Here is a 24,317-nt window from a genome sequence, read left to right on the forward strand (position 1 = left end):
CTGACACTGAAATGACCCCTGATACTTTGCACATTATAGCTTCCAAATATACACACCCTCGTACCTGGACATACCTAATAATCTAGTTTCTCTGTCTGCCGAGGCTCATCTACCCCTGATGTCATGATGTTACTGAGCCTCATCATCTGCCATGGCTCCTCCCACCACTCCCTGATGCCCCCTGCTATAGCCCACCACACCTCCACCCCACACAGCTACTTCTCTGTTGCCCTTGATGGACGTTCTCTTGAGGGATGGGTTTCATACACATGCACACCATCAGGACAAGACTAGGACCTCTAGAACATTAGACTAGACATTAACTTTTTCATTTTTTTGTTATTTTTCTCCTAAAATTATTTTTGTGGTGACCATTGTTGGCCAGAGGAGGATGGTGCCCCTTTTGAGTCTTGGTTCCTCTCAAGGGTTCTTTCTCATGCTCTAGGGAGTTTTTCCTCACCAGTCACCCTTGTCTTGCTCACTGGGGGCTTTGGACGCTGACATTTGTAAACCTGCTTTGTGACATCTGTTGTAAAAAGCGCTATATAAATATGTTTGCAGTTCTCTGCTTCTAGAATTATATATGTATGTGTATTGCACGTGTGTGTATTTGTATTATGTGTGTGTCTATTGTGAGGGATTTCTAATCATTCCTACATGGTATAGAACTGAATCCTTCAGGATTAGTCAGGCCACAGCCTGTATAAGTCAACACTGGCTCCACCTGCTCCTGTTGGCTCCTGTCGTCTGAAGTTCACCCGTGTTACACCACTACTGTGTTTCCTTCACTGGCTTCCAGATGTAAAAACCCCAATGTTCACTTAAAAAGCCAAGAATGGAGCAGCTCCTCCCTACGTGATGACACTGGTCAAAGCCCAGCCCCAACCTCAAATACACCTTCCTTCAAGTCTCATGGAAGACAAGCATCAAGACTCTTCCCTGACCATGTCCCAGATGGAGGGACGAACACTGTCTTCAAACGCAGACTGAAGACTCATTTACTTGTGGAGTATTTAAGAGTATTTATTTGTGGAGTATTTTTGACCACTAATACTGCACTTATGGAAATATCATTGTAATACTCCAGTGGTAAAGACACATGGCTACACTCCAACTGGATACAAAAGAAAAGGTTTTTATTGGCTCCCAGTGCTCCAGCGCAAAAGAAAAAACACATCCCATCAAAAACATACAAAAATGTTCAAAAAAAGGAAAGTTTAGCATTTACAAGGATAAAAGTCCAGCAATCATAAATTCTCCAATATCAATCAACTTCAAAACCTCAAAGATTTCCATTAGAAACTTAAATATGGAAAAACAGCAAATGAGGTGATGTCACTTCCTGTCTTTGGGCAGGCATATTCTCCATAAAAGTCCCCTTTAACACGCTACGGTTTCTTTTCCCTCCAAAACAACATGGAAGCCTCTCCACAAAAATAATCACAGGTAAGTTATTTTTCTCTTAATCTAATTTTGTTTTACCTACTTCAATCAAATATACAGACTTTCCTGACTAGATAAACATTATATTTAAACTCTAGTAACATAAGAACAATATTTCATTTCAAATACAATAAATTTCTATAATACATTTCACTCATACTGTGTACAACATCTGTATCTGTATCACTCCAACACTCAGAAAACAAAATGTAAAACCTTTCAGTTTCCAAAGATTTCCACCTTTAATGTGTAGATTTGTACAGAGTTTAACACAGTGAGGTTATGATTCCACAGCATGTGTAACTTGTAGAACAGTATTTATGTCATAAGTACAGAAGTCAACTGCAGCTCAGTCCTTTATTGGAGCATCATTTATTGTGTGTGTGAGTGTGTTTGTGTTTGTGTGAGTGTGTTTGTGTGAGTGTGTTTGTGTGAGTGTGTTTGTGTGTGTGTGTGTGTGTGTGTATTTTATACTCAGCAGGCATGTGTGTATTATGATGTTCACCAGTTGTGTGTTTGCCTGCAGACTCAGGTGTTCCTCCAGGACACAGGAGGCTATTCTACCTCACACACACACACTGAGGAGTCAGAATAAACCCAAAACCCTGCATAGAGGGGCTCAGTGAATGTGGAGTGGAGTGTGTGTAAGTGTGTGAGTGTGAGTGTGTGAGAGGAGACGCTGTAGAAGGACAGAGTGCCGGCGGGCCAGTCCAGATACACTCCTACTCTGTTGGAGCTGGAGGGGGCAGAGATGGCAGTTCTCTTATTATTGTGCCGGACAGTGTAACTGTTATCAGAGCAGATCAGACTCCAGGACTTTATATTACATCCAAACCCACAGTCATCACTGCGTCCTTTCCTCCTGATTCCTTTATATGTCAGTGCTATACCAGCCCTCTCACTCCACTCAACCTCCCAGTAACAGCGTCTAGTCAGACTCTCTCTGCACAGAACCTGCTTACAGACATCAAATCTCTCTGGATGATCAGGATACGACTGCTGCTCCCACACACATGTCACCTTTCTGTTCCTCTCAGATAGAGAAAGATGTGTGTGTGCTGTGTTTGGGTCCAGTGTGAGGTCACACGCATCTGCACACAAGAAGACACATTAGAGGAGAGATCACAAATACTGTGTGTGTGTGAGTGTGTACATTTAGTTCTTACATTTTCTTAGTCCTGGTTTGATTCTGATCTCCCCTGCGTGCTCCACCCTAAAGAAACACACACACACACACACACACACACACACACACACACACACACACACACACACACACACACACACACAGACAATAGTTCTGTCTCACACACAGATAATAGTTCTGTCGCTCTCTTTCTCTGTCTCACACACATATAATTGTTCTGTCTCTCTCTCTCTGTCTCTCACAAAGATACTAGTTCTCTCTATCTTTCACATACACACAGATAATAGTTCTGTCGCTCTCTCTCTGTCTCACACATAATAGTTCTGTCTCTCTCTCTCTCTCTCTGTGTGTGTCTCACACACAGATAATAGTTCTGTCTCTCTCTCTCTGTCTCATACACACAGATAATAGTTCTGTCTCTCTCTGTCTCATACACAGATAATAGTTCTCTTTCTCTCTGTCTCTCACACAAGTAATAGTTCTCTCTTTCTCTGTCTCACACAGATAATAGTTCTGTCTCTCTCTGGCTCACACACAGATAATAGTTCTGTCTTTCTCTCTCACACACAGATAATAGTTCTGTCTCTCTCTGTCACACACAGATAGTAGGCCTGTCTCTCTCTCTCTGTCTCACACACAGATAATAGTTCTGTCTCTCTCTCTCTGTCTCACACACATAATAGTTCTGTCTCTCTCTCTCTCTCTCTGTGTGTCTCACACAGACAATAGTTCTGTCTCTCTCTCTCTCTCTCACACAGAAAATTTCTGTCTCTTTCCCTCAGACACACAGATAATAGTTCTGTCTCTCTCTCTTTCTCAGATAATAGTTCTGTCTCTCTCTCTCTCACAGATAATAGTTCTGTCTCTCTCACACACAGATAATAGTTCTGTCTCTCTCTCTGTCTCACACACACAGATAATAGTTCTCTCTCTCTCTTTCTCTCTCACACAGATAATAGTTCTGTCTCTCTCTCTGTGTATCACACAGATAATAGTTCTGTCTCTCTCTCTATGGCTCACACAGATAATAGTTCTGTCTCTCTCTCTCTCTCTCTGTGTGTCTCACACAGACAATAGTTCTGTCTCTCTCTCTCTCTCTCACACAGAAAATTTCTGTCTCTTTCCCTCAGACACACAGATAATAGTTCTGTCTCTCTCTCTTTCTCAGATAATAGTTCTGTCTCTCTCTCTCTCACAGATAATAGTTCTGTCTCTCTCACACACAGATAATAGTTCTGTCTCTCTCTCTGTCTCACACACACAGATAATAGTTCTCTCTCTCTCTTTCTCTCTCACACAGATAATAGTTCTGTCTCTCTCTCTGTGTATCACACAGATAATAGTTCTGTCTCTCTCTCTATGGCTCACACAGATAATAGTTCTGTCTCTCTCTCTTTCTCTCACACACACACAGAGATAATAGTTCTGTCTCTCTCTCTCGCTCACACACAGAGATAATAGTTCTGTCTCTCTCTCTCGCTCACACACAGATAATAGTTCTGTCTGTCTCTCTGTCTCACGCACAGATAATAGTTCTGTCTCTCTCTCTTTCTCTCACACACACACAGAGATAATAGTTCTGTCTCTCTCTCTCTCGCTCACACACAGATAATAGTTCTGTCTGTCTCTCTGTCTCACGCACAGATAATAGTTCTGTCTCTCTCTGTCTCACGCACAGATAATAGTTCTGTCTCTCTCTGTCTCACGCAGATAATAGTTCTGTCTCTGTCTCACGCACAGATAATAGTTCTGTCTCTCTCTGTCTCACGCACAGATAATAGTTCTCTCTCTCTCTCTCTCTCTCTCGCTCTCGCTCGCTCTCGCTCGCTCTCTCTCTCACACTCACATGCGCGCGCCCATGCACAGGCATAAGTTTCTCTCTATCTGACACAAATACCCACAGAGCCTTTTCCTACAAACCTCCCACACTATGGAATAACCTTACTGTAAATGTTTGAGGATTTCCATATTTAAGGCTGAAAACATCTACTTATTAACTACTTCCCATCTTAGGTAAAGGTGTAGATCTGGGGGTCCATGGGCATTGGGAGTTCTGGTAAACTGGGATGTGATGATGATGTCACTTCACCTCTCTTTTGTCTCTCTAGTGAGTTGACTGAGAGCGGTGGAGTGTTGATCATGCCTGTGGTTCCTTTTAGCTGTGCTGCCACAGCTACATCTGCCAGAGTCCATCTTTGCACATCATAGTTCCCTAATTTACACACCCTCTACCTGGACATGTCTAATAATCTAGTCTCTCTGTCTGCTGAGGTTCACCTGCCCCTGATGTTGTGATGTTACTTTCTCAGCTGCCATGGCTCCTCCCACCACCCCCTGATGCCCCCTGCCGTAGACCCCCACACCTCCACCCCACACAGCTACTTCTCTGTTGCCCTTCATGGACGATCTCGTACAGGAAGAGTTTCGGTCATGTGCACACCGTTGGGACCAGATTAGGACTTCTAGAAAACCAGACTAGACATTAATTGCTCATTGTTCCATTTTTCTTTATGTATTTCTCTCCATCTTACTACTTATTCTGCTCCTTATTGTCTATATTCTTACTACTGTAATGTCCGTTATTGGCCAGAGGACCCCCACCAGTCAGCACTGACATCCACACGGCTCTCATACATCTGGAGGACATGGACAGTTATGTTTCAGTGCTGTTCACTGACTACAGCTCAGTATTCAACACAGTCACCCCAACCAAACTGACAAACACTCCTCACCATCGGACTCACACCCTCCTTCTGTAAATGGGGGCTGAACTTTCTAACAGACAGAATCAGTCAGTCAGAACTGGCAGTGTACATCCAGCACATGGATTGAGAACACTGGGACCCCGCAGGACTGTGTGCCCACCCAGTATAACACCAGCATCATCAAACTGGTTTGACTGATCACTGGATGAGACAGCATACAGGAGGGAGGTGACAGACATGGTGACATGGTGTCATGACAACAATCTCTCCATGAATGCAGACAAGACCAAGAAGATGATTGTTGACCCAAGGAAGAAGGAGAAGCAGCAGTACACACCACTACAGAAAGGAGAGATGGAGGTGGAGAGGGTGAACTCCTTCACCTTCCTGGAGTTCACATCAGTGAGGACCTCACCTGGACCTACAACACACACCACATTAGTGAAGACCTCACCTGGACCTACAACACACAACACATCAGTGAGGACCTCACCTGGACCTACAACACACACCACATCAGTGAGGACCTCACCTGGACCTACAACACACCCCACATCAGTGAGGACCTCACCTGGACCTACAACACACAACACATCAGTGAGGACCTCACCTGGACCTACAACACACAACACATCAGTGAGGACCTCACCTGGACCTACAACACACAACACATCAGTGAGGACCTCACCTGGACCTACAACACACAACACATCAGTGAGGACCTCACCTGGACCTACAACACACAACACATCAGTGAGGACCTCACCTGGACCTACAACACAAAACATCAGTGAGGACCTCACCTGGACCTACAACACAAAACATCAGTGAGGACCTCACCTGGACCTATAACACACACCAGATCATAAAGAAATCCCAACAGTATCTGCTGTGTCCTCTGTTTATGTATGATACACAACATGACCTTCAGGTTAACACTCTCCTGACATCAGAACTCTGAAAATGTTCAGCTCTTGTTCACAGTTTTATTGACGTCGTGAGGAAACGTGAAACTGAATCACATGAAAGACAATCAACAACACACCAGCCACAACACGTACCGACACACACAACACACAATACACCAAACTTCACAGAGAATAACATTATCCGCCAAATAATGATCTATGATTACAAATAACAATAAAATAAACTACACACAACCAGAATGTTTTCAAAAGGTATGAGATGTATGCAGACACAACTGGATTAGCACAGATACAATAACTACAATAACTATAATAACTACAATAACTAACTATAATAACTAGAACTCTTGGAGTTGTTCTCTCTCACTCTGCGATCGCTATACCCATGAACCGACTCACTGCTACTGACACCCTGTGGTTCTTAAATGAATTACAACTAACCTCAAAAAATGGAACAAAGTTTCTAAACTGACAGAGCAGCATCTGTACTTCCTGAGGAGGCTGAGGAAATGTAGCATGTCAACTAAAACTCAGCAGTTCCTACAGGAGAACGATAGAGAGCGAACTCACCAGCCACGACAGTGTGATATGGGAACGGCACTACTCAGGAATGGAAGACTCATTTTTCAGTATTTTCTCATTCTCACTCTTTCATAAACACACAGACACCAGCACAGAAACACATACACACAGACACACACACACATATACATGTAAGCACACACTATAACGTTCCATACCTGAGAGTGTCCAGTCTGCAGTGGGGATCCTCCAGTCTAGCAGAGAGCAGCTTCACTCCTGACTCTCCTGGGTGGTTGTACGTCAAGTCCAGTTCTTTCAGGTGGGAGGGGTTTGACCTCAGAGCTGAAGCCAGAGAAGAACAGCCTTCCTCTGTGACCAAACAACCAGACAGTCTGCAGAAAGGAGGGAAAAAGGTAGAAAGACAGAGAGTGAGATGCACTTCCAGACCAGCCTGCATGGGGCAGCTAGAGAGTGTGCTAACTGTAGTGGAGGTTCCTCCACTCTCATCTCCAAGATGGTGTCCTCCATGGCAGATGGCTTTGTTCACTCTTCTCCAGATCGCTGCTGTCTGTGTTTATTTTAGCTCTTATTTTTATTCCTGCCTTTCAGAAGTCTAGTGCACTATTAACCTACATCAGAAGAACCCTAAAGCTGGACTTACACTGTGTGATTTCAGTGGTCTTATAAGACTGATACATGTCAGACTGTATGAGATGATGCAAGTAAAATCTTGGCAGAATTCTACATCTTGCTGTGATAACAGGAGTAATATCATTGTCACATTTCTGGACCTGTGAATCAGAGAAAACTATTTAATTACATGTTTAATACAGAGACAGGACCAGTGACAATGCAGAGATAAAGTCTAAGAATCCTAAGCGATGCATACATATATACATGGGGGGGGGGGGGTTGTTTATGCCATTAAAACAAGTATAAACAAGAGTCCTGTAATCTAGGAGTCTTTTCTTTAGGAAGAAGGTGATTCCTGCTCTATTAGTAGAGAAATTGAATTCTAGCACAAAGATGTGGCCAAATTATTATTTCCAGTGAATTTCACTAGAAAGCTCATCTTATTTTTAGATACAAGAAGAATATTTATTGACTATAACAAATCTCACCTGAGTATCTCCAGTTTACAGTGTGAACTCTTCAGTCCAGCAGAGAGCTGCTCCACTCCTGAATTGTTCAGGTCATTGGTACTAAGGTCCAGTTCCCTCAAGAGGGAGTTTGGCAGTTGCAAAGATGATGCCAGATTTTCACAAGTGTTTTCCCCAAGATTAGAGATAGCTAGACTGCAAGTAGACACAACAGACATTACAATATACTCTACAGTAGATACAACAGATATCACAATATACCCTACAGTAGATACAACAAATATTACAATATACTCTACAGCAGATACAACAGACATTACAATATAGTCTACAGTAGATATTACAATGTACATTATAGTAGATACAATAGATGTTACAACATGCTCCATAGTATATACTATAGTGGAATTGTTTTTGCATTATGGGAAATTTCTGAGAAATAGATATCCAAAATCATCATATTGTAAATGAGTACATGAATTCACCTAATGGTAGTATGACTTTAATATGGGATTATTAAACTTCCACGTGCTGTCCAGACAGCAGAGTCCCTTGCAGTCTTCAAACGCCGACTGAAGACCCATCTGTTTGTGGAATATTTAAATGACCACTGATCCTGCTCCTATGTTGACTAACTGAAACTCTAGTATTTATTGTAGGGTGTTTATTACTCTGATGCTGACTGCTCCTATGTTGACTAACTCTAGTACTTATTGTTTATTACTGATGTTGACTGCTCCTGTGTTGACTAACTCTAGTACTTGTTTATTACTCTGATGTTGACTGCTCCTATGTTGACAAACTCTAGTACTTATTGTTTATTACTGATGTTGACTGCTCCTGTGTTGACTAACTCTAGTACTTATTGTTTACTACTCTGATGTTGACTGCTCCTGTTGACTAACTCTAGTACTTGTTTATTGCACTGATTGTCTGTTATAGAGCTTATATGTATTTTGTACTTCTAGGCATTAGCACTGATCCCTGTATTTCAACAGTATTCTAGTTCATTGGTATCTTGGACTGTAACCTACTTTACTGGCTAGGATCTGTTCTATGAGGAAATGACAAAGTAATTTTCTAAGTCGCGCTGGACAATAGCGTTTTCCAAATGGCGTAAATGTACATATAAATGTACTCTTATGTGGTCATGGAACTGTCTTGGCTTTATGGGACATTTCTGAGAAATAGATATCCAAAATCAGCCTAAATTAAATGAGTACATGAATTCACCTAAATGTATTGATTTTAATATGGGTTTATGAAAAAATAATACAGTGAAATTTGTCCAAACTGTGCTGATAGCCAAGGTACACTACTCATATGTGGTAAGTGCACATGTTCTGGCATTATGAGAAATAACTGAGAAACAAATATCCATATTCAGCCTTTACGAAATGAATACAAATTCACCTGAAAGGTAGTACAAATTTAATATGGCTTTATGAAAAAATATTAGTGAAATCTGTCCAAACTTACTCTGCTAATAGCCAAGGGCTCCTACTCTAATGTGGTAGTAGAACTTTCTTGGCATTATGGGAAATTTCTGAGAAATAGATATCCAAATTCAGTTTATAGAAAATTAGTGCATGATTTCACCTAAAGGTAGTTTGACTTTAATATGGATTTATGAAGATATTGTACAGTGACATGTGCCCAAACTTACTCTGCTAATAGTCAAGGGCTCCTACTCACATGAGGTAGTGGAACTGTTTTTACATTATGTTAAAATTCAGAAAAATATGTAATCATACTTTCTGAATTAAATGGGCATGTAAACATCATTACAAATACAGACTTCAATATAGATTTATTAAAAACTGGTGCAGTAGAATCTTTTCAAACTTGATCTGGTGATATCCAAGGGCCACCACTCAACTGGCAGTGGAATATTTCAGCCCTGGAGTTCCGCTGCCCTGCACATTTGCCACATTTCACTAGTGATAATCCATTTCAGCTGGCAGTCAAGATCTAGAATAAACTTTTGAGAAGCATGATGTAGAAAAAGCAGTTTCCACATTGCTTATTAAGCTGTGTAAATATATTACCAATTGTGTTTAATCTAATCATACAGTTAAACTAGTTCAATTAAGTAAACTGTATTTTGTACTTTTAAATGTAGTAAACGGGCATGTCCATCAAAGCTCTTAAAAATACGCAAGTGTTTCTCCTTGGTATGGGAGCGTTCGTTTGCGGTGAGCAGCGAAATACCATAAATCGCGAATATATGCGCATAGCAATTTAAAAGCGTGACATCACCGTGAATCGATAAAGCGCGGATAGCTTGACCGTGGTTGTAACCTAGTGACCACCTGTAACCTAGTAACCACGTTTAAATGTGTTTAAACTGATGTAGGGGACATGACTGATTAATACACAGCTGTACTTCATGAACACCAGATGTTATAAATCACATCCCCGTCAAATCTCCCGTCACACCCTCACCCTCCTGCTCTCAACTACGTGAAGATCCAACCGCATTTCTCCTCAAGACTGTAGCTTGATTGTTGCAACGACAAGACTTCCAATCTTGCTTATTGACGGTTTGGTCAAATTGTTGAGACTGTTAGCTGGTTAGATATCTGTGCTGAACAGTAAACAACTAAACAAATCAACATAGCTAGACTTTCTTTGCTAACATTACCTAGTTAGCTGTTAGCCATGAATGACGATCAGAGATTCAGTGAAAAACTCACACAGGCTTTGTCTGTCTGTCTTAGTCCATCTACTTTTACTTTTTGTCTGTCCCTTTCTGGTATTTTCCTTTTCTCTTGGAAATCACCATAGCAGCAAATATCCTCCAATTCCAGTTTGAGATTTTCTGTCATTTTCATGATCCACTACAGTTCTCTTCACCTCAGTAAGTTAAAACAGCTCCTCTGATGCTATTGGCCACTGTAATGACGTTATTCAATATTCTGCCGCCCCGGCCGTCCTACCACATATGTGATTGGATAAAATTACTGTCACTCAAATTGAGAACCTTGTCACTCATATTCCTGTTACTGCTGGATACAAGTGCTTCTTGGATATTCATGTTATTACTACCTTTTTTTTTTTTTTTCAAATGGTACAATTTAAAAAATTTGTGGTGTTTTTATTGTACCTTTTGACATTTTTTAATATGTCAACTTAGACTTCGTAAAAACACAAGGGCAACAATCACAAGGTTATTACTGTATTTCTAGACCAAATTTTTATGCTGTTCCAGTGAGGAACACATTCTATCAGTGGTGGTCACGCAAAGATAAAAGTTCTGCCTCTTTCGCTCTCTCTCCCCCTCTCCCCCTCTCTCTCTCACACACACAAATAATAGTTCTGTCTCTCTCACACACAGTAGTTCTGTGTCTCTCTCTCTTACACACACACACACACACACACAAGTTTCAGTTGAGGTGAAGCATTATAAACAGTAAATGAAACATACATTCTTGTGTCAATCTGCATAATAAATTTCAAACAGTAGTTATATTGGCCCTGAACTAAACAGTGTGAGGTCTGGTTTACTGTGTATAAACAATCATCATATTGGTCCTGAATTAAACATTGTGAGGTTTGGTTTACTGTGTATAAACAGTAGTTATATTTGTCCTGATCTAAACAGTGTGAGCTCTGGTTTACTGTCTGGCAAATAATTTTAGCACCAAATGTCCAGCTGAGGCCTGCAGAACATATTTAGTGGGGGGACAGATGGGACCAGTGAACATCTTGTGGTGCCACACTAAAATGCCCTTACAGCACAGAGGAATTTCAGGGTACACAAGTTCATACAGTGGTAAAACCACTATTATAGTTTATAATAAACTACATTCTGCTGAATTCCTGCTGATTATGACATTCACATTAAGTAAGTCAGGGAATCATTAATTAACCCATAAGATTACAATTTGAATGAATCATCACCAATAAATCAAGGGTGTGGGTTACATAAACATAAATATTATTACCTGAGAAAGGTTTCATTTCTTTCCAGCACTTAATATTTTATATCACTTACAAGTATCTTCCATTCTTTGATTCATCCCCTCGAAAAAGGTTTACAAGATTACAAAAATTATGTGATTATAATGTGATTATAATTCTACGTGTGGTTTCTCAGTGTATCTGAATTATGTAGTATCAAATGATGAATTATGGGTACAGGAATATCTGATCTAAAGTTCTGATGTAATTACAAAACACCACACATGCTATGCACCACACACACACACACACACACACACACACACACACACACACAATATAGCTACTTCACATAACTAATTTATTAATCACTAAAATCAACCATTTACATTAACACAAAAAAACAAATAAACAAGTCAGCAGAGCTGTGGGGCTACAGTGAGAGTGGACACAGCTGACACTACAGCAGACCTGTGGGGCTACAGTGAGAGTGGACAAAGCTGACACTACAGCAGACCTGTGGGGCTACAGTGAGAGTGGACACAGCTGACACTACAGCAGACCTGTGGGGCTACAGTGAGAGTGGACACAGCTGACACTACAGCAGAGCTGTGGGGCTACAGTGAGAGTGGACACAGCTGACACTACAGCAGAGCTGTGGGGCTACAGTGAGAGTGGACACAGCTGACACTACAGCAGACCTGTGGAGCTACAGTGAGAGTGGACACAGCCGACACTACAGCAGACCTGTGGGGCTACAGTGAGAGTGGACACAGCTGGCTCCTCTGTCTCTGTCTGCTGTGTCCACTCTCTTCCATGTCCTCCTCCTGGACACTTTCACCATCAAGTTCTTCTGTCCTTTCTCTCTCCTGCTGTCTTCTTACTAAAGAAGGTTGCCATGGCAATAGCATTACTCTTTCTCTTCATCTTGGTTGTTTTCTGCCTCTCTATACTAACTGTAAACGAACAAGCAGGAGTATTTTATATTCTAGCCAGTCCCTTAGATTTAAGGAATCTAACATTAGCCTCATTAGCTTTGTTACAGTACATCAGGCACCCAGTGACACACACACACACACACACACACACACACACACTTCACTCCTTCTCTCCTCCTAATCTCCTGATTACTGATTACTGTGTCTTGTTTGTATTTCTTTCTCTCTTGTAATTAAGTCCACAGGTTCACTCGTCCAGTGCTGAACATTGTTCCTCACTACTGTGTTCAGATGTCCTGAGTTTACTGTCAGCTGTCTGCTCAGTTTCTCTCTCTGCTGACTCCACGTCTTCTACCATCACTGTTCTATTTTTGTTTGATGTCTCTGGCTTGATGAAAAAATTAGCAGCCAACATTTACTCCTAAGTCAAGCTAGTATGATGTTAGCATGAGGTATCTAGGTGTAGTAACCAACAATATACTGTAACTTGGCAAGCTTAAGGTTACTAATATTAGCCAGCTACATGTTTCATAAAAACACCCGTGGAGAGAGATCACAGGTTTATCTTAAGGAATAACCAATAAACCTTTCAGTTCTATTGAATGAATATTAACTTGTTGCGTTCTTTCCTCCAGCACGGCAATCAGTTCAGCTCATCTCAACATGTGTTGAACACACGGTGTAAATCATAATGAGAACAGGGTCTCCCACCCAAAAACACAGGGGAATCATGTGTGCTTGTAAAAGTGTCCTGTAATGTGCCCAGAACCTCAATGGTTCAGCTTTAAATGTTTTAATTAAGATTTAAAGCACTTTTATTTGCAGAGAGATTAGAATGACTGATGTTTACAGTGTTTCCATACATAAACTAGATAAAATCACTCAGTGAAAATCTTACATTAGAACACTTCATTTTACAGCAGTGTTGTTCGAGTTTCTGAATATATTCATCCTGTAAGACATTTTGCTAAATTTCTGCACTCAGGTGACCAAAAATGCAGCTTTTGGACAAAATGCCAAAGCGCGTAGTTGAAGCAGCATTGTAATAAATATACCTGTACAGGCGGACAAGGACTCATCTGTGTCTCCTCTTTACAATCTTATATTTCTCTTCTAGACTTGAATATACGATCATGCATGACAAATGTAACTCTTTGTCTCCACAGTGTGGTCATTTAATGAAATGCATTGAGGTTTCAACAGAAAACTATATTTAGAAATATTTAGAGAAGAGAACATTATAATATAATATAAAAGTGCAAATTTCCTTGCATTGCCTTGTCTGGCAATGTTTGTTTAATACTGTACTATAAAGGAGTTGACACTGACCTTTTTAAAATGGCTCTTTATTTACATTCAAAAATAGTCACAGAAACTCACCTGAGAATCTCCAGTTTACAGTGTGAACTCTTCAGTCCAGCACAGAGCTGCTCCACTCCTGAATTCTGCAGATCATTATTATTTATCTCCAGCTCTCTCATTGAGTTTTCTGTTTGTAGAACTGATGTGAGAGATTTGCAAGACTCTTCAGTGAGACCACAGCCAGATAGTCTGTAAATGAGTAAACACAGTAAATAATGTAGTTCGGTCAGAGGATGATGAATTAAATGATCTGAACTGCTAACAAAAATTTAAGAAGAGCTTGAAAGGTTTCGAACACACTGATACATTTTCAGCCTTTTAATCTGACAATCACAGCAACATTTCAACATCACAGTGTCTTCATCAAAGACAAAATGTACAAAGACATGACAAATAACCTTCATTAGCAACCTAAAACAGGTGACCAAATAATGGATGGTTGGTTCATAAGTCAGTGAATGGCAGGTGCCATAATCAGAGTCCAAATATCAAAATATCCCACCCCTAACACCATAACAGGAAACAGAACAACATAGATCTCATTCAATGTTTCACAAATACAAACACACTAATATACAAACAGAAAATATTGTTGAAAGACACGCAGAGTAGTGATTATGGAGGAAAAAATACTGCAGTAGTGATTATGGAGGAATGAACACTGCAGTAGTGATTTGGAGGAATGAACACTGCAGTAGTGATTATGGAATAATGAACACTGTAGTATGATTATGGAGGAAGGAACATTGCAGTAGTGAATATTAGTGTATGAACGCTGCAGTATATAGTATGAAGTCTGGTTTACTGTGTATAAACAGTAGTCATATTGGTCCTGAACTAAACAGTGTGCCAGATAGTCAGCCAGATAGTCTGTAAATGAGTAAATACATTAAATAATGTAGTTCAGTCAGAGGGTGATGAATTAAAAGATCTGAACTGCTAATAAAAAATTTAAGAAGAGCTTGAAAGGTCTGGAACACACTGATACATTTTCAGCCTTTTAATCTGAAAATCACAGCAACATTTCAACATTACTGTGTCTTCATCAAAGACAAAATGGACAAAGACATGACAAATAACATTCATTAGCAACCTAAGACAGGTGACCAAATAATGGATGGTTGGTTCATAGGTCAGTGAATGGCAGTTACCATAATCAGAGTCCAAATATCAAAATATCCCACCCCTAACACCATAACAGGAAACAGAACAACATAGATCTCATTCAATGTTTCACAAATACAAACACACTAATATATAAACAGAAAATATTGTTGGAAGACATGCAGAGTAGTGATTATGGAGGAATAAACACTGCAGTAGTGATTATGGATGAATAAACACTGCACTATTGATTATGTTGGAATAAACACTGCAGTAGTGATTTTAGAGGAATAAATCACTGTAGTATTTATTATGGAGGAATAAACACTGCAATAGTGATTACTGGAGGAATGAACATTGCAGTAGTGATTATGGTGGAATAATCACTGTAGTATTTATTATGGAGCAATAAACACTGCAGTAGTGATTATGTAGAAATAAACACTGCAGTAGTGAATATCGAGTCATGAACACTGTAGTATTGTTTATGGAGGAATGAACATTGCAGTAGTGAATATTAGTGTATGAACACTGCAGTAGTAATGATGGTGGGATGAACACTGCATTAGTGATTATGGAGGAATGGACAGAATGCAGAGAGCAGAATCTTTTACTAGTGTTTACATTCCTGTGCTCACACTATGAGTCACTGCTCATGAAACATTCTCCTCTGCCTTTGCTTTTCCCAGTGAGGTCCTGAGTTCTGTCTATGTGGTGCACCGAGAATCCTGGAGGCTTAATAGCTGAGTCAGGGACCCCATCAGTCAGTCAGGTGTGTGTGAGGCAGACCCCATCAGTCAGTCAGGTGTGTGTGACTCAGACTCCATCAGTCAGTTAAGTGTGTGTGAGGCAACTATCTCATGTCTGCTGTTGACATGAAATGTGTCCCTGGAGTTTGTCCTTCATGGACTGTATGTGTGCAGTAAAATACTGGGGAGAGGAGGATGGTTCACATGTTTCAGTTGGATCAGAACTGACTCACGTCTCCTGCACTGCTTGTGTGAGGACTCAAGGACAACTGACTTTTTGTAGAAAACAACTGATACGGTCAGTTTCACAACTGTGCTTACATGCATTTGAGTAGAGCAAAATACTAAAACTTTCTGAAATTCATGAAAAAAACTTTCAAATGTTCATTCAAATTATGCTGATCATATGATTTGTAAAGAAAAGTATTGTATTAAACTTGAGAGAAATGCAAAACAATCAATTTCACTAGTGGTCTGAGATATTGGTCCCACTCTATGTGAGCAACAAAAGTAACCTGTTACAGTTTTAGCTGAGTGACAGTAGTAACAGCATGAGCTTCTGGGAGACTCACTGAATGTTACACTGATTACACAGAGCTGTGAACGTCACTGCATGTTACACTGATCATTTTACATTTATGGCATTTAGCTGATGCTTTTATCCAAAGCATCTTACAATTATGACTGTGTTCAACTTGAGCAATTGAGGGTTAAGGGTCTTGCTCAGGGGCCCAACATTGGTAACTTGGCAGTGGTGGGGCTTGAACCAGAAACCTTCTAATTAAAAGTCAAGTATCTCAATCACATGTACTTTAATGTAGGATCTCTCTATCCTTCTCTCTCTCTAATGTTGTCTCACTCTCCTTTTCATTTTTCACAGAAGACCTTCTGAGTCAAGAACATCCAGTGCTACACACACTGTTCATCTCTAAATGAAAATACTCACATGGCTTTTCTGGATGCTTTGACCACTGGCAGCAGTCTCAGTAGACATTCCTCTGATGGGTCATATTTCCTCAGGTCAAACTCATCCAGCTGCTCTTCTGAGTTCAGCAACACAAATGCCAGAGCTGACCACTGAGCAGGAGAAAGTCTGGCTCCATGGAGATGATGGTTACCTCCTCTGCTCAGGTATGTTTGGACTTCCTGCACTAGAGAATGATCATTCAGTTCATTCAGACAGTGGAACAGATTGATGGATTTCTCTGGAGAGGAATTCTCTCTGATCTTCTCCTTGATGTACTTGACTGTTTCCTCTCTGCTGTGAGAGCTGCTTCCTGTCTGTATCAGTAGGCCTCGTAAGAGAGTCTGATTGGACTCCAGTGAGAGACCCAGAAGGAAGCGGAGGAAAAGGTCCAGGTGTCCATTTTGACTCTGTAAGGCCTTGTCCACTGCACTGTTGAGGAAGACAGACATTGGGGTTTTGAAAATACTGAAAAATCCAGGGTGTTTCTGTTGCAGCACATTGGTGTTGGTGGTGATGAAGGAAATAAACACAAATAAAGCAGCCAGAAACTCCTGAACACTCAGATGTACAAAGCTGAACACCTTCCCCAGCTGTAGCTCAAACTCCTGTCTGAAGATCTGAGTGCACATTCCTGAATACACTGACATTTCTCTGACATCAATGCCACAGTTTCTCAGGTCTTCCTCATAGAAGATCAGGTTGCCTTTTTCTAGCTGTTGGAAAGCCAGTTTTCCAAGTGCCAAAACATGCTCTGTCATTTGGTTTGGAGTCCTTTTTTGACCTTTCATACTTCCTCCATACTTTTCGTCTTTGTGTCTGAGCTGAAAGATCAGGAAGTGTGTGAACATCTGAGTCAGAGTCTTGGGGATCTCTCCACTCTTTACTTCACCCAACATTCTCTCTAGAACAGTGGCTGCAATCCAACAGAAGACTGGAATGTGGCACATGATGTAAAGGCTTCTTGATGACTTCATGTGTGAGATGATTCTATTGGCCAGGCCCTGATCACAAATTCTCTTCCCGAAATATTCCTCTTTCTGTGGTTCACTGAACCCTCTTACCTCTGTTACCTGGTCAACACACTCAGGAGGGATCTGATTGGCTGCTGCTGGTCGAGAGGTTATCCAGAGGAGAGCAGAGGGAAGCAGATTCCCCTTGATGAGGTTTGTCAGCAGCACATCCACTGAGGTCAATTCTGTTACATCCCACAATCTCTCATTGTTCTGGAAATCTAGAGGAAGTCGACACTCATCCAGACCATCAAAGATGAACAGAATTTTGTGGTTTGTATAATGTTTTGGTTTTACTTCACACATTTCTGGAAAAAAGCAATGAAGCAGCTGCACCAAACTGAACTTTTTCTCCTTCATCAAATTCAACTCCCTAAAAGGAAGTGGAAATATGAAGAGAACATCCTGATTTGTTCTTCCTTCAGACCAGTCCAGTATGAACTTCTGCACAGACACTGTTTTACCAATTCCAGCCACTCCTTTAGTCAGCACTGTTCTGATGGCTTTGTCTTGTCCTGGTAAGGGTCTAAAGATGTCACTGCATTTGATGGGTGTCTCCTGTGTTGCTCGTCTCCTGGATGCTGCCTCAATCTGTCTCACCTCATGCTCATTATTGACCTCTCCACTCCCTCCCTCTGTGATGTAGAGCTCTGTGTAGATCTCATTCAGAAGTGCTGTGGTTCCCTGCTGTGAGATTCCTTCATGAATCTTCTGACATTTGTCCCTCAGTTTGGATTTGAGCTTTCTGTGGCAAGCAGGGGCCAGTTCTGATAAAAGAGGAAGACAACAGAACACATGCTAATCTCTTTTAGATTCAGATTCATTCATAAAAGACTCATTACAAGAGTTACAGGAAAAGAGATAAACAGATTGTTATAAATAGATTGTTTATTCCTGCTAGATTGGGCATGAAACTTCCAGTGGTAAATCTTAGCCAATTCAAGGACTGAAAACCTTAAATTATAAGATTAACAGACATTGTATTATACATAATTTTGTTGATAATATTTACTGGTTATCAATAACACCGAATGGTTAGTAGTTAGAAACCAGCTGAGGTTCCACCACACACACTGGTAACTACCACCTGACTGAGGAGATCTACAACCCAGACTGGACGGGGTGTAGAAAACAACCTGTGATCTATGAGATAGGACCTGTGTTCTAATGTGATCTGTGAGATAGGACCTGTGTTCTAATGTGATCTATGAGATAGGACCTGTGTTCTAATGTGATCTGTGAGAGGACCTGTGTTCTAATCTCAGTTCCATAGAATAAAGTGACACTTTCTTTTAAGTGATGCTTTTAACATTAAATAAACGCTCAAAAGACCCTCAGTAACACATCAGTGATGTAACAGAAGTAAAGCATCTGAAGACATTCAGTAGATTAACGAATTAGGTAGTGTTTTAAATAACTCTTTCAATAAAATCTGTTTATAATCTGATGAATTCAGTAGCTTTTCACTTTATTTGGAGTATCAAAGCTCATATCTGCAGGTGTGAACTTGAGAACATATAACAGGAATAATACATACTCAACAAGATGTTATAGACCTGCAGTTGACAGATGGATTTTAACTGAATTTCGGATAGGGTTTTAGTCAGGATTAGGGCCAGGGTAAGAGTTAGGATTAGGTTTTGGGTTGAGTTTATCGTTAGATGGGCTGGTTTGAGGTCTGATCACTGGTGTATGACCACTTGAACTATTCCACTTGTGAGTAAACTTGATGGTGATTGCATCCAAACTCTCACACAATTCATTCACGAACATATACTCTGATACTCGGGGGGGGGTGTAGTATGTGGCCATAGTATATTTTTTTCTATCACAACTTCTGCCAGTGATTTGTGGTCAAATCTCATTGGTCAAATTAAATCTCAGCCCTAAAGAATAACAATGTATCCTCAAAACAGCATTTTGCAAACACATGACACATAGTCCAGCAGTTAATGTACTGTACTAACAATCAGAAGGTTGACAGTTCAAGCCCCACCACTACAAAGTTGCCACTGTTGCCACTGCCTTAACCCTCAACTGCTTGAATTGTACTCACAATATTTTTTTCAATAAAAGCACCTGCTAAATGTAATAATGTCATGACCCAGAGCTCTTACTGGTCAGTAGTGTGTTAACGAGGTCTGTCTGGTTCATGTTCCTCAGGAAGTGCAATGTGATCTTCAGCGCCCCCTCTCTGACACTGCTCTGATCCTCCTCATCCTCCACCTGTCTCTCAGTGCATGCTGGGTAATCTGAGCTCAGTAGATTCTTAAAGCTCTTCAGCTCATTCTTCACCAGAGAGATGATTTTGTCCTCCAGCTCCTAAATAAACAGTATCAGTAAAACTAGTGTTATATACAGATCTTTTTAACACAGGATAATCAATTAAACAGAGGAGAGGACTGAACTGAGGGGGATTGTGTGGTCATGTGGACATTGTTTATAAAAGAACATAAGCATCACATTAACTGAGCTGTATCTTAAAGTTTAAATATTAGTTAATTTTATAAAGTTATAATAGTATAATAGTTTGTGAAGTTTGAGTTTCGTTCATTATCAGTTAAATTACAAAAAGCCATTAAAGTAAAGCATGAACCAGTAAACCACAGAGTCTCATCATGATCTGTGATCCAAACACACTCTAATGATAAAGACCCTTCCCCCTCACACACACACACACACACACACACACACACACACACACACACACACACATACACACACATACACACACATATACACACACACACACACACACACACACACATACACACACACACACACACACACACACACACACACACATACATACACACACATACACACACACACACACTTACACACACACACTTACACACCTTGAACACTGACTCCAGCTTTTCTTTAGAAATGTTTACAGGCTTCTTCTGGTCACTGTGGACAAACAAAACAAAGACTTTAATGGATAATCTACAGTTTATAAACATCCAAGTTAAATTCATGGTTGTGTACATGATGCTGATGATGATGTGATACATGGCTTCAACCCAAACACTGTACTGACAGTAGAGCAGAATAACCAGAGAAGCTGCCCCTGGCCCTCACTCTGGTGATGCAGAATAATGTTTATGTGAATGGTGCTTCACCGGTTACTGGGAAATGTATACTGGAACGCAAACAATTATATGCACCCCATCCACACAGAACAGAGGGCACCAGAACAGAGAGAGACAGAGAGAAAGAGAGAGAGAGAGAGAGAGAGAGAGAGAGAGAGAGAGAGAGAGACAGTGGTGTAGTAGAGCAGCTGTGGGGCAGCAGGCAGGATAATCAGGGGTGAAGCGTCCTGACAGGCTGCACCCATGGTGGACACGCTAGCAGAACTATAAGATACTGACCAAGAACATTGTTAACTAGGGTGAGGGTTAATAAAGAAAGCTGTTAATTTAGCATGTTCTGGATGAAGTGTGTGTGTGTGTGTGTGTGTGTGTGTGTGTGTGTATGACATTATTCTACTTTCCAAAGATTGGGTGTATTGTATTTATATTCTGGGTCCCAAACCTGTTAGGTAATAAAAAAAAAGTATTTTGTCTGGTCTAGATGGTGGTGTGATTCTGGAGAGTTCTGTCCATCCTGTGACTGAAGGAGATCCTCTGACTCTAAACTGTTTACTTCACCCCACTATCACATCACACATCACTTTATATAAAGATGGATCACTCATCCAGACCCAGAATGCAGGAGAAATGACCATCCGTACGGTCTCAAAGTCAGATGAGGGTGTCTACTACTGTAAACACCCAGAGAGAGGAGTCACCACACAGCTGAGTCTCAGAGGTCAGAAAACAGTGAATTTAAATGTTTCTTAATCAATTTAAAAGACAGCATAGATCAAACATGTAACAAATCATTTCGTGATTCATGTGCTTTGTTCAGTTCCCAGGAGATCAGCTGGTGATTCTTCCTCTCTTGGCCTGGTTGATTTGGCTGTGGGACTGAGTTTGGTCCTGTTCCTTATCTTACTGACCCTGTTGTAGTGCTACAAAATCAACACAGGTCTGAGATCAGCTGCGGATCATTTATGAATACTTTAAATGTTGTGTTTGTATGATACACATCATGAAACCTGTTTACAGTATTAAAACATGTTTCATTTATTTCCATGTTGTTCTGGTGCAGAATCTATGTGTCGCTGTATTGGGAATCAGTCAATCAGACATCAACTCAGACCCAGAGAGAGTCAGGAGGTGAGGGGTGTCAGTCACACCACTGCACACTGCTCAGACCATGAAACACTAACAACGTTCCTTACTAACAATTAAAGCTTTAACTTTTCTAAGACAATGTAAATCCTTTTTCATCACTTGTGATTTGTTCCATACTGTGTCCAATAATCTTTCAGTTTGGCATTTACAAAATTAGCTTTTCTTATAAAGCTGAAAACTGCCCACTTATACAACACATCTGTGTGATTTGATCTTTAGAAACAATTTCTCTAAAACATTTTTTAGGTAGGAGTAGGAGATGGGAAATGATTCTTGCGGAGTGTATCAGGGAGGACTACACCATCTTTGTGGTTAGAAAGGTGAAGGAATGTTCCTTCCCTCTGACATTGTGTGGTATGGCTGTGGATCTCCAGTACCACAGACTCCACAATAAAAATGGATGGAGTTAACTGATATGGTAGATGATACTAGCTAAACTTCCCCTTTCTGTAATGTATTTATTACCCCAGTCTGTCTGTGTCCTGTGTGGTTCTTTATTACCCCAGTCTGTCTGTGTCCTGTGAGATTCTCTATTACCCCAGTCTGTCTGTGTCCTGTGTGGTTCTTTATTACCCCAGTCTGTTTGTATCCTGTGTGGTTCTTTATTACCCCAGTTGGTCTGTGTCCTGTGCGGTTCTTTATTACCCTAGTCTGTCTGTCTCCTGTGTGGTTCTTTATTACCCCAGTTGGTCTGTGTCCTGTGCGGTTCTTTATTACCCCAGTCTGTCTGTGTCCTGTGCGGTTCTTTATTACCCCAGTCTGTCTGTCTCCTGTGTGGTTCTTTATTACCCCAGTTGGTCTGTGTCCTGTGTGGTTCTTTATTACCCCAGTCTGTCTGTGTCCTGTGTGGTTCTTCCTGTTATGACAGTGATTCCTGAGACCTAATAAATGTCCTCAGCAATTGTATCCTGACGTCTCATCCACCTGCATGTAACAGTTTCTAAAACTAATGAAACCAGAACCACCATTATTACTTTATTATAGTGTCAGTCTCACAGAACTGGACTGTCCCACCTGTTCAGGTAAGCAGGACCTCCTAGATGGACCCAAACACATATGAGGTGAAACAGGGAAGGGGACAAAAGAGGTAAAACAACTGAACAGGAAACCAACAACTGAGAGGATTTGACCTGAAGGAGTGGGTGAGCAAGACCACACTGTTCTACCCCCTACACTACTGGGAAGAAGGAGTGAGGAGTGATGGAGTGATGGAGTGATGGGAGTGGTGGGAGTGAAGGAGTGATGGGGAGTGATGGGGAGTGAAGGAGTGAATGGACTGCTTGGTAGAGACATAACAGGTGTTTTTACTGTTTAATAGTACAAACAAACAAAAGAGTTCAGCAGTGAAGGGATGTTGAAGGGCCAGAAAACCCTCAGCCACTTCTGATGAAAAACAAAGTGACTTGTTTGGTCTGAGGGTCAAACCAGTGTCTGCACTAGTGTGGTGACGCAGCTCTAACCACTACGTGTGTGTGGTAGACTCAGGACACTCTGTTTCTCTCCAGAAACACAGCAGGAAATGAACACAGAACAAAACAATTTTAAGACAGACAGACAAACACACAGGGTCACCTCCTGCTACAGGACATTTCTCCTCCTAATAAACAACTGATGGAGAGGGACCCTCCCCAGAAAACAAAAGACAACACAGACATGAATGAAGAAAGACAACAGGAGACTCTTGTTGGGAACTTTCCACTTGAAAAAATACCCACACACCAAGGCTTCATAGAGTCCTTAGTGAAGTAGTTATATGGGGGTGGGGCACCTGTGGGAGATCAGACTAATGAACACTGATTAACTCCCAGCTCATGGCCTCCCTCTGGTGGCAGCTTGCTGGCATTGCAAGCCATCACGTGACAAGTAAGAGAGAGTTGGAGAATGTGTGTGTGGGTAGATGATGCTGAATTTATTCCTCCTTTTCTCCTAAAACAAACACACCTGTGGTGAACCCCTCTTATTAGTTTGACCTGTAGAATGGTGACATTGTTTACTGGGGTATTAGTGTTGTAATATTGGGGGGAACTTCACTCCCTCACACACTGGGAGGAACACATCCACCCCACTTATGAAAGAATCTGAGTGTGTAATGTGTCACTCACCCTAGGCCTGAGGTCACAGGTCCACTGCTGAATACAGGAGGATTACCCATGGACCTGTCACTCTTCATAGACACACAGCTGGGTGCTGGATTTGC

The 24,317-nt window shown here is 41.0% G+C and overlaps 3 protein-coding genes across 3 annotated transcripts in view; 1 reads left to right on the plus strand and 2 right to left on the minus strand.

Annotated features, from left to right (window-relative positions):
• LOC118241374 overlaps nucleotides 1–24,317 on the minus strand; it is a 328,035-nt gene that overhangs the window by 189,058 nt on the left and 114,660 nt on the right. The window lies entirely within an intron of this gene.
• LOC113569406 (NACHT, LRR and PYD domains-containing protein 12-like) overlaps nucleotides 1–24,317 on the plus strand; it is a gene marked incomplete at its 3' end in the record, with an annotated part of 457,338 nt that overhangs the window by 31,114 nt on the left and 401,907 nt on the right. The gene's annotated exons all lie outside the window — the stretch shown is intronic.
• Nucleotides 1,999–24,317, minus strand: part of LOC118241386 (NLR family CARD domain-containing protein 3-like) — a 23,500-nt gene continuing 1,181 nt past the window's right edge. Inside the window, exons 2-10 of the mRNA XM_035526275.1 lie at nucleotides 24,223–24,317; nucleotides 20,738–20,792; nucleotides 19,997–20,201; nucleotides 16,849–18,646; nucleotides 14,068–14,238; nucleotides 7,868–8,041; nucleotides 6,965–7,138; nucleotides 2,610–2,656; nucleotides 1,999–2,534 (exon numbers count right to left, since the gene is read on the minus strand). The exon at nucleotides 24,223–24,317 is cut by the window's right edge and continues 28 nt beyond it. Of these exons, the coding sequence (XP_035382168.1) occupies nucleotides 1,999–2,534; nucleotides 2,610–2,656; nucleotides 6,965–7,138; nucleotides 7,868–8,041; nucleotides 14,068–14,238; nucleotides 16,849–18,646; nucleotides 19,997–20,201; nucleotides 20,738–20,792; nucleotides 24,223–24,317 (3,255 nt within the window). The remainder of the gene's footprint in view (nucleotides 2,535–2,609; nucleotides 2,657–6,964; nucleotides 7,139–7,867; nucleotides 8,042–14,067; nucleotides 14,239–16,848; nucleotides 18,647–19,996; nucleotides 20,202–20,737; nucleotides 20,793–24,222) is intronic.

This window comes from Electrophorus electricus, chromosome 5, assembly GCF_013358815.1.
Source record: "Electrophorus electricus isolate fEleEle1 chromosome 5, fEleEle1.pri, whole genome shotgun sequence".
NCBI lineage: Eukaryota > Metazoa > Chordata > Actinopteri > Gymnotiformes > Gymnotidae > Electrophorus > Electrophorus electricus.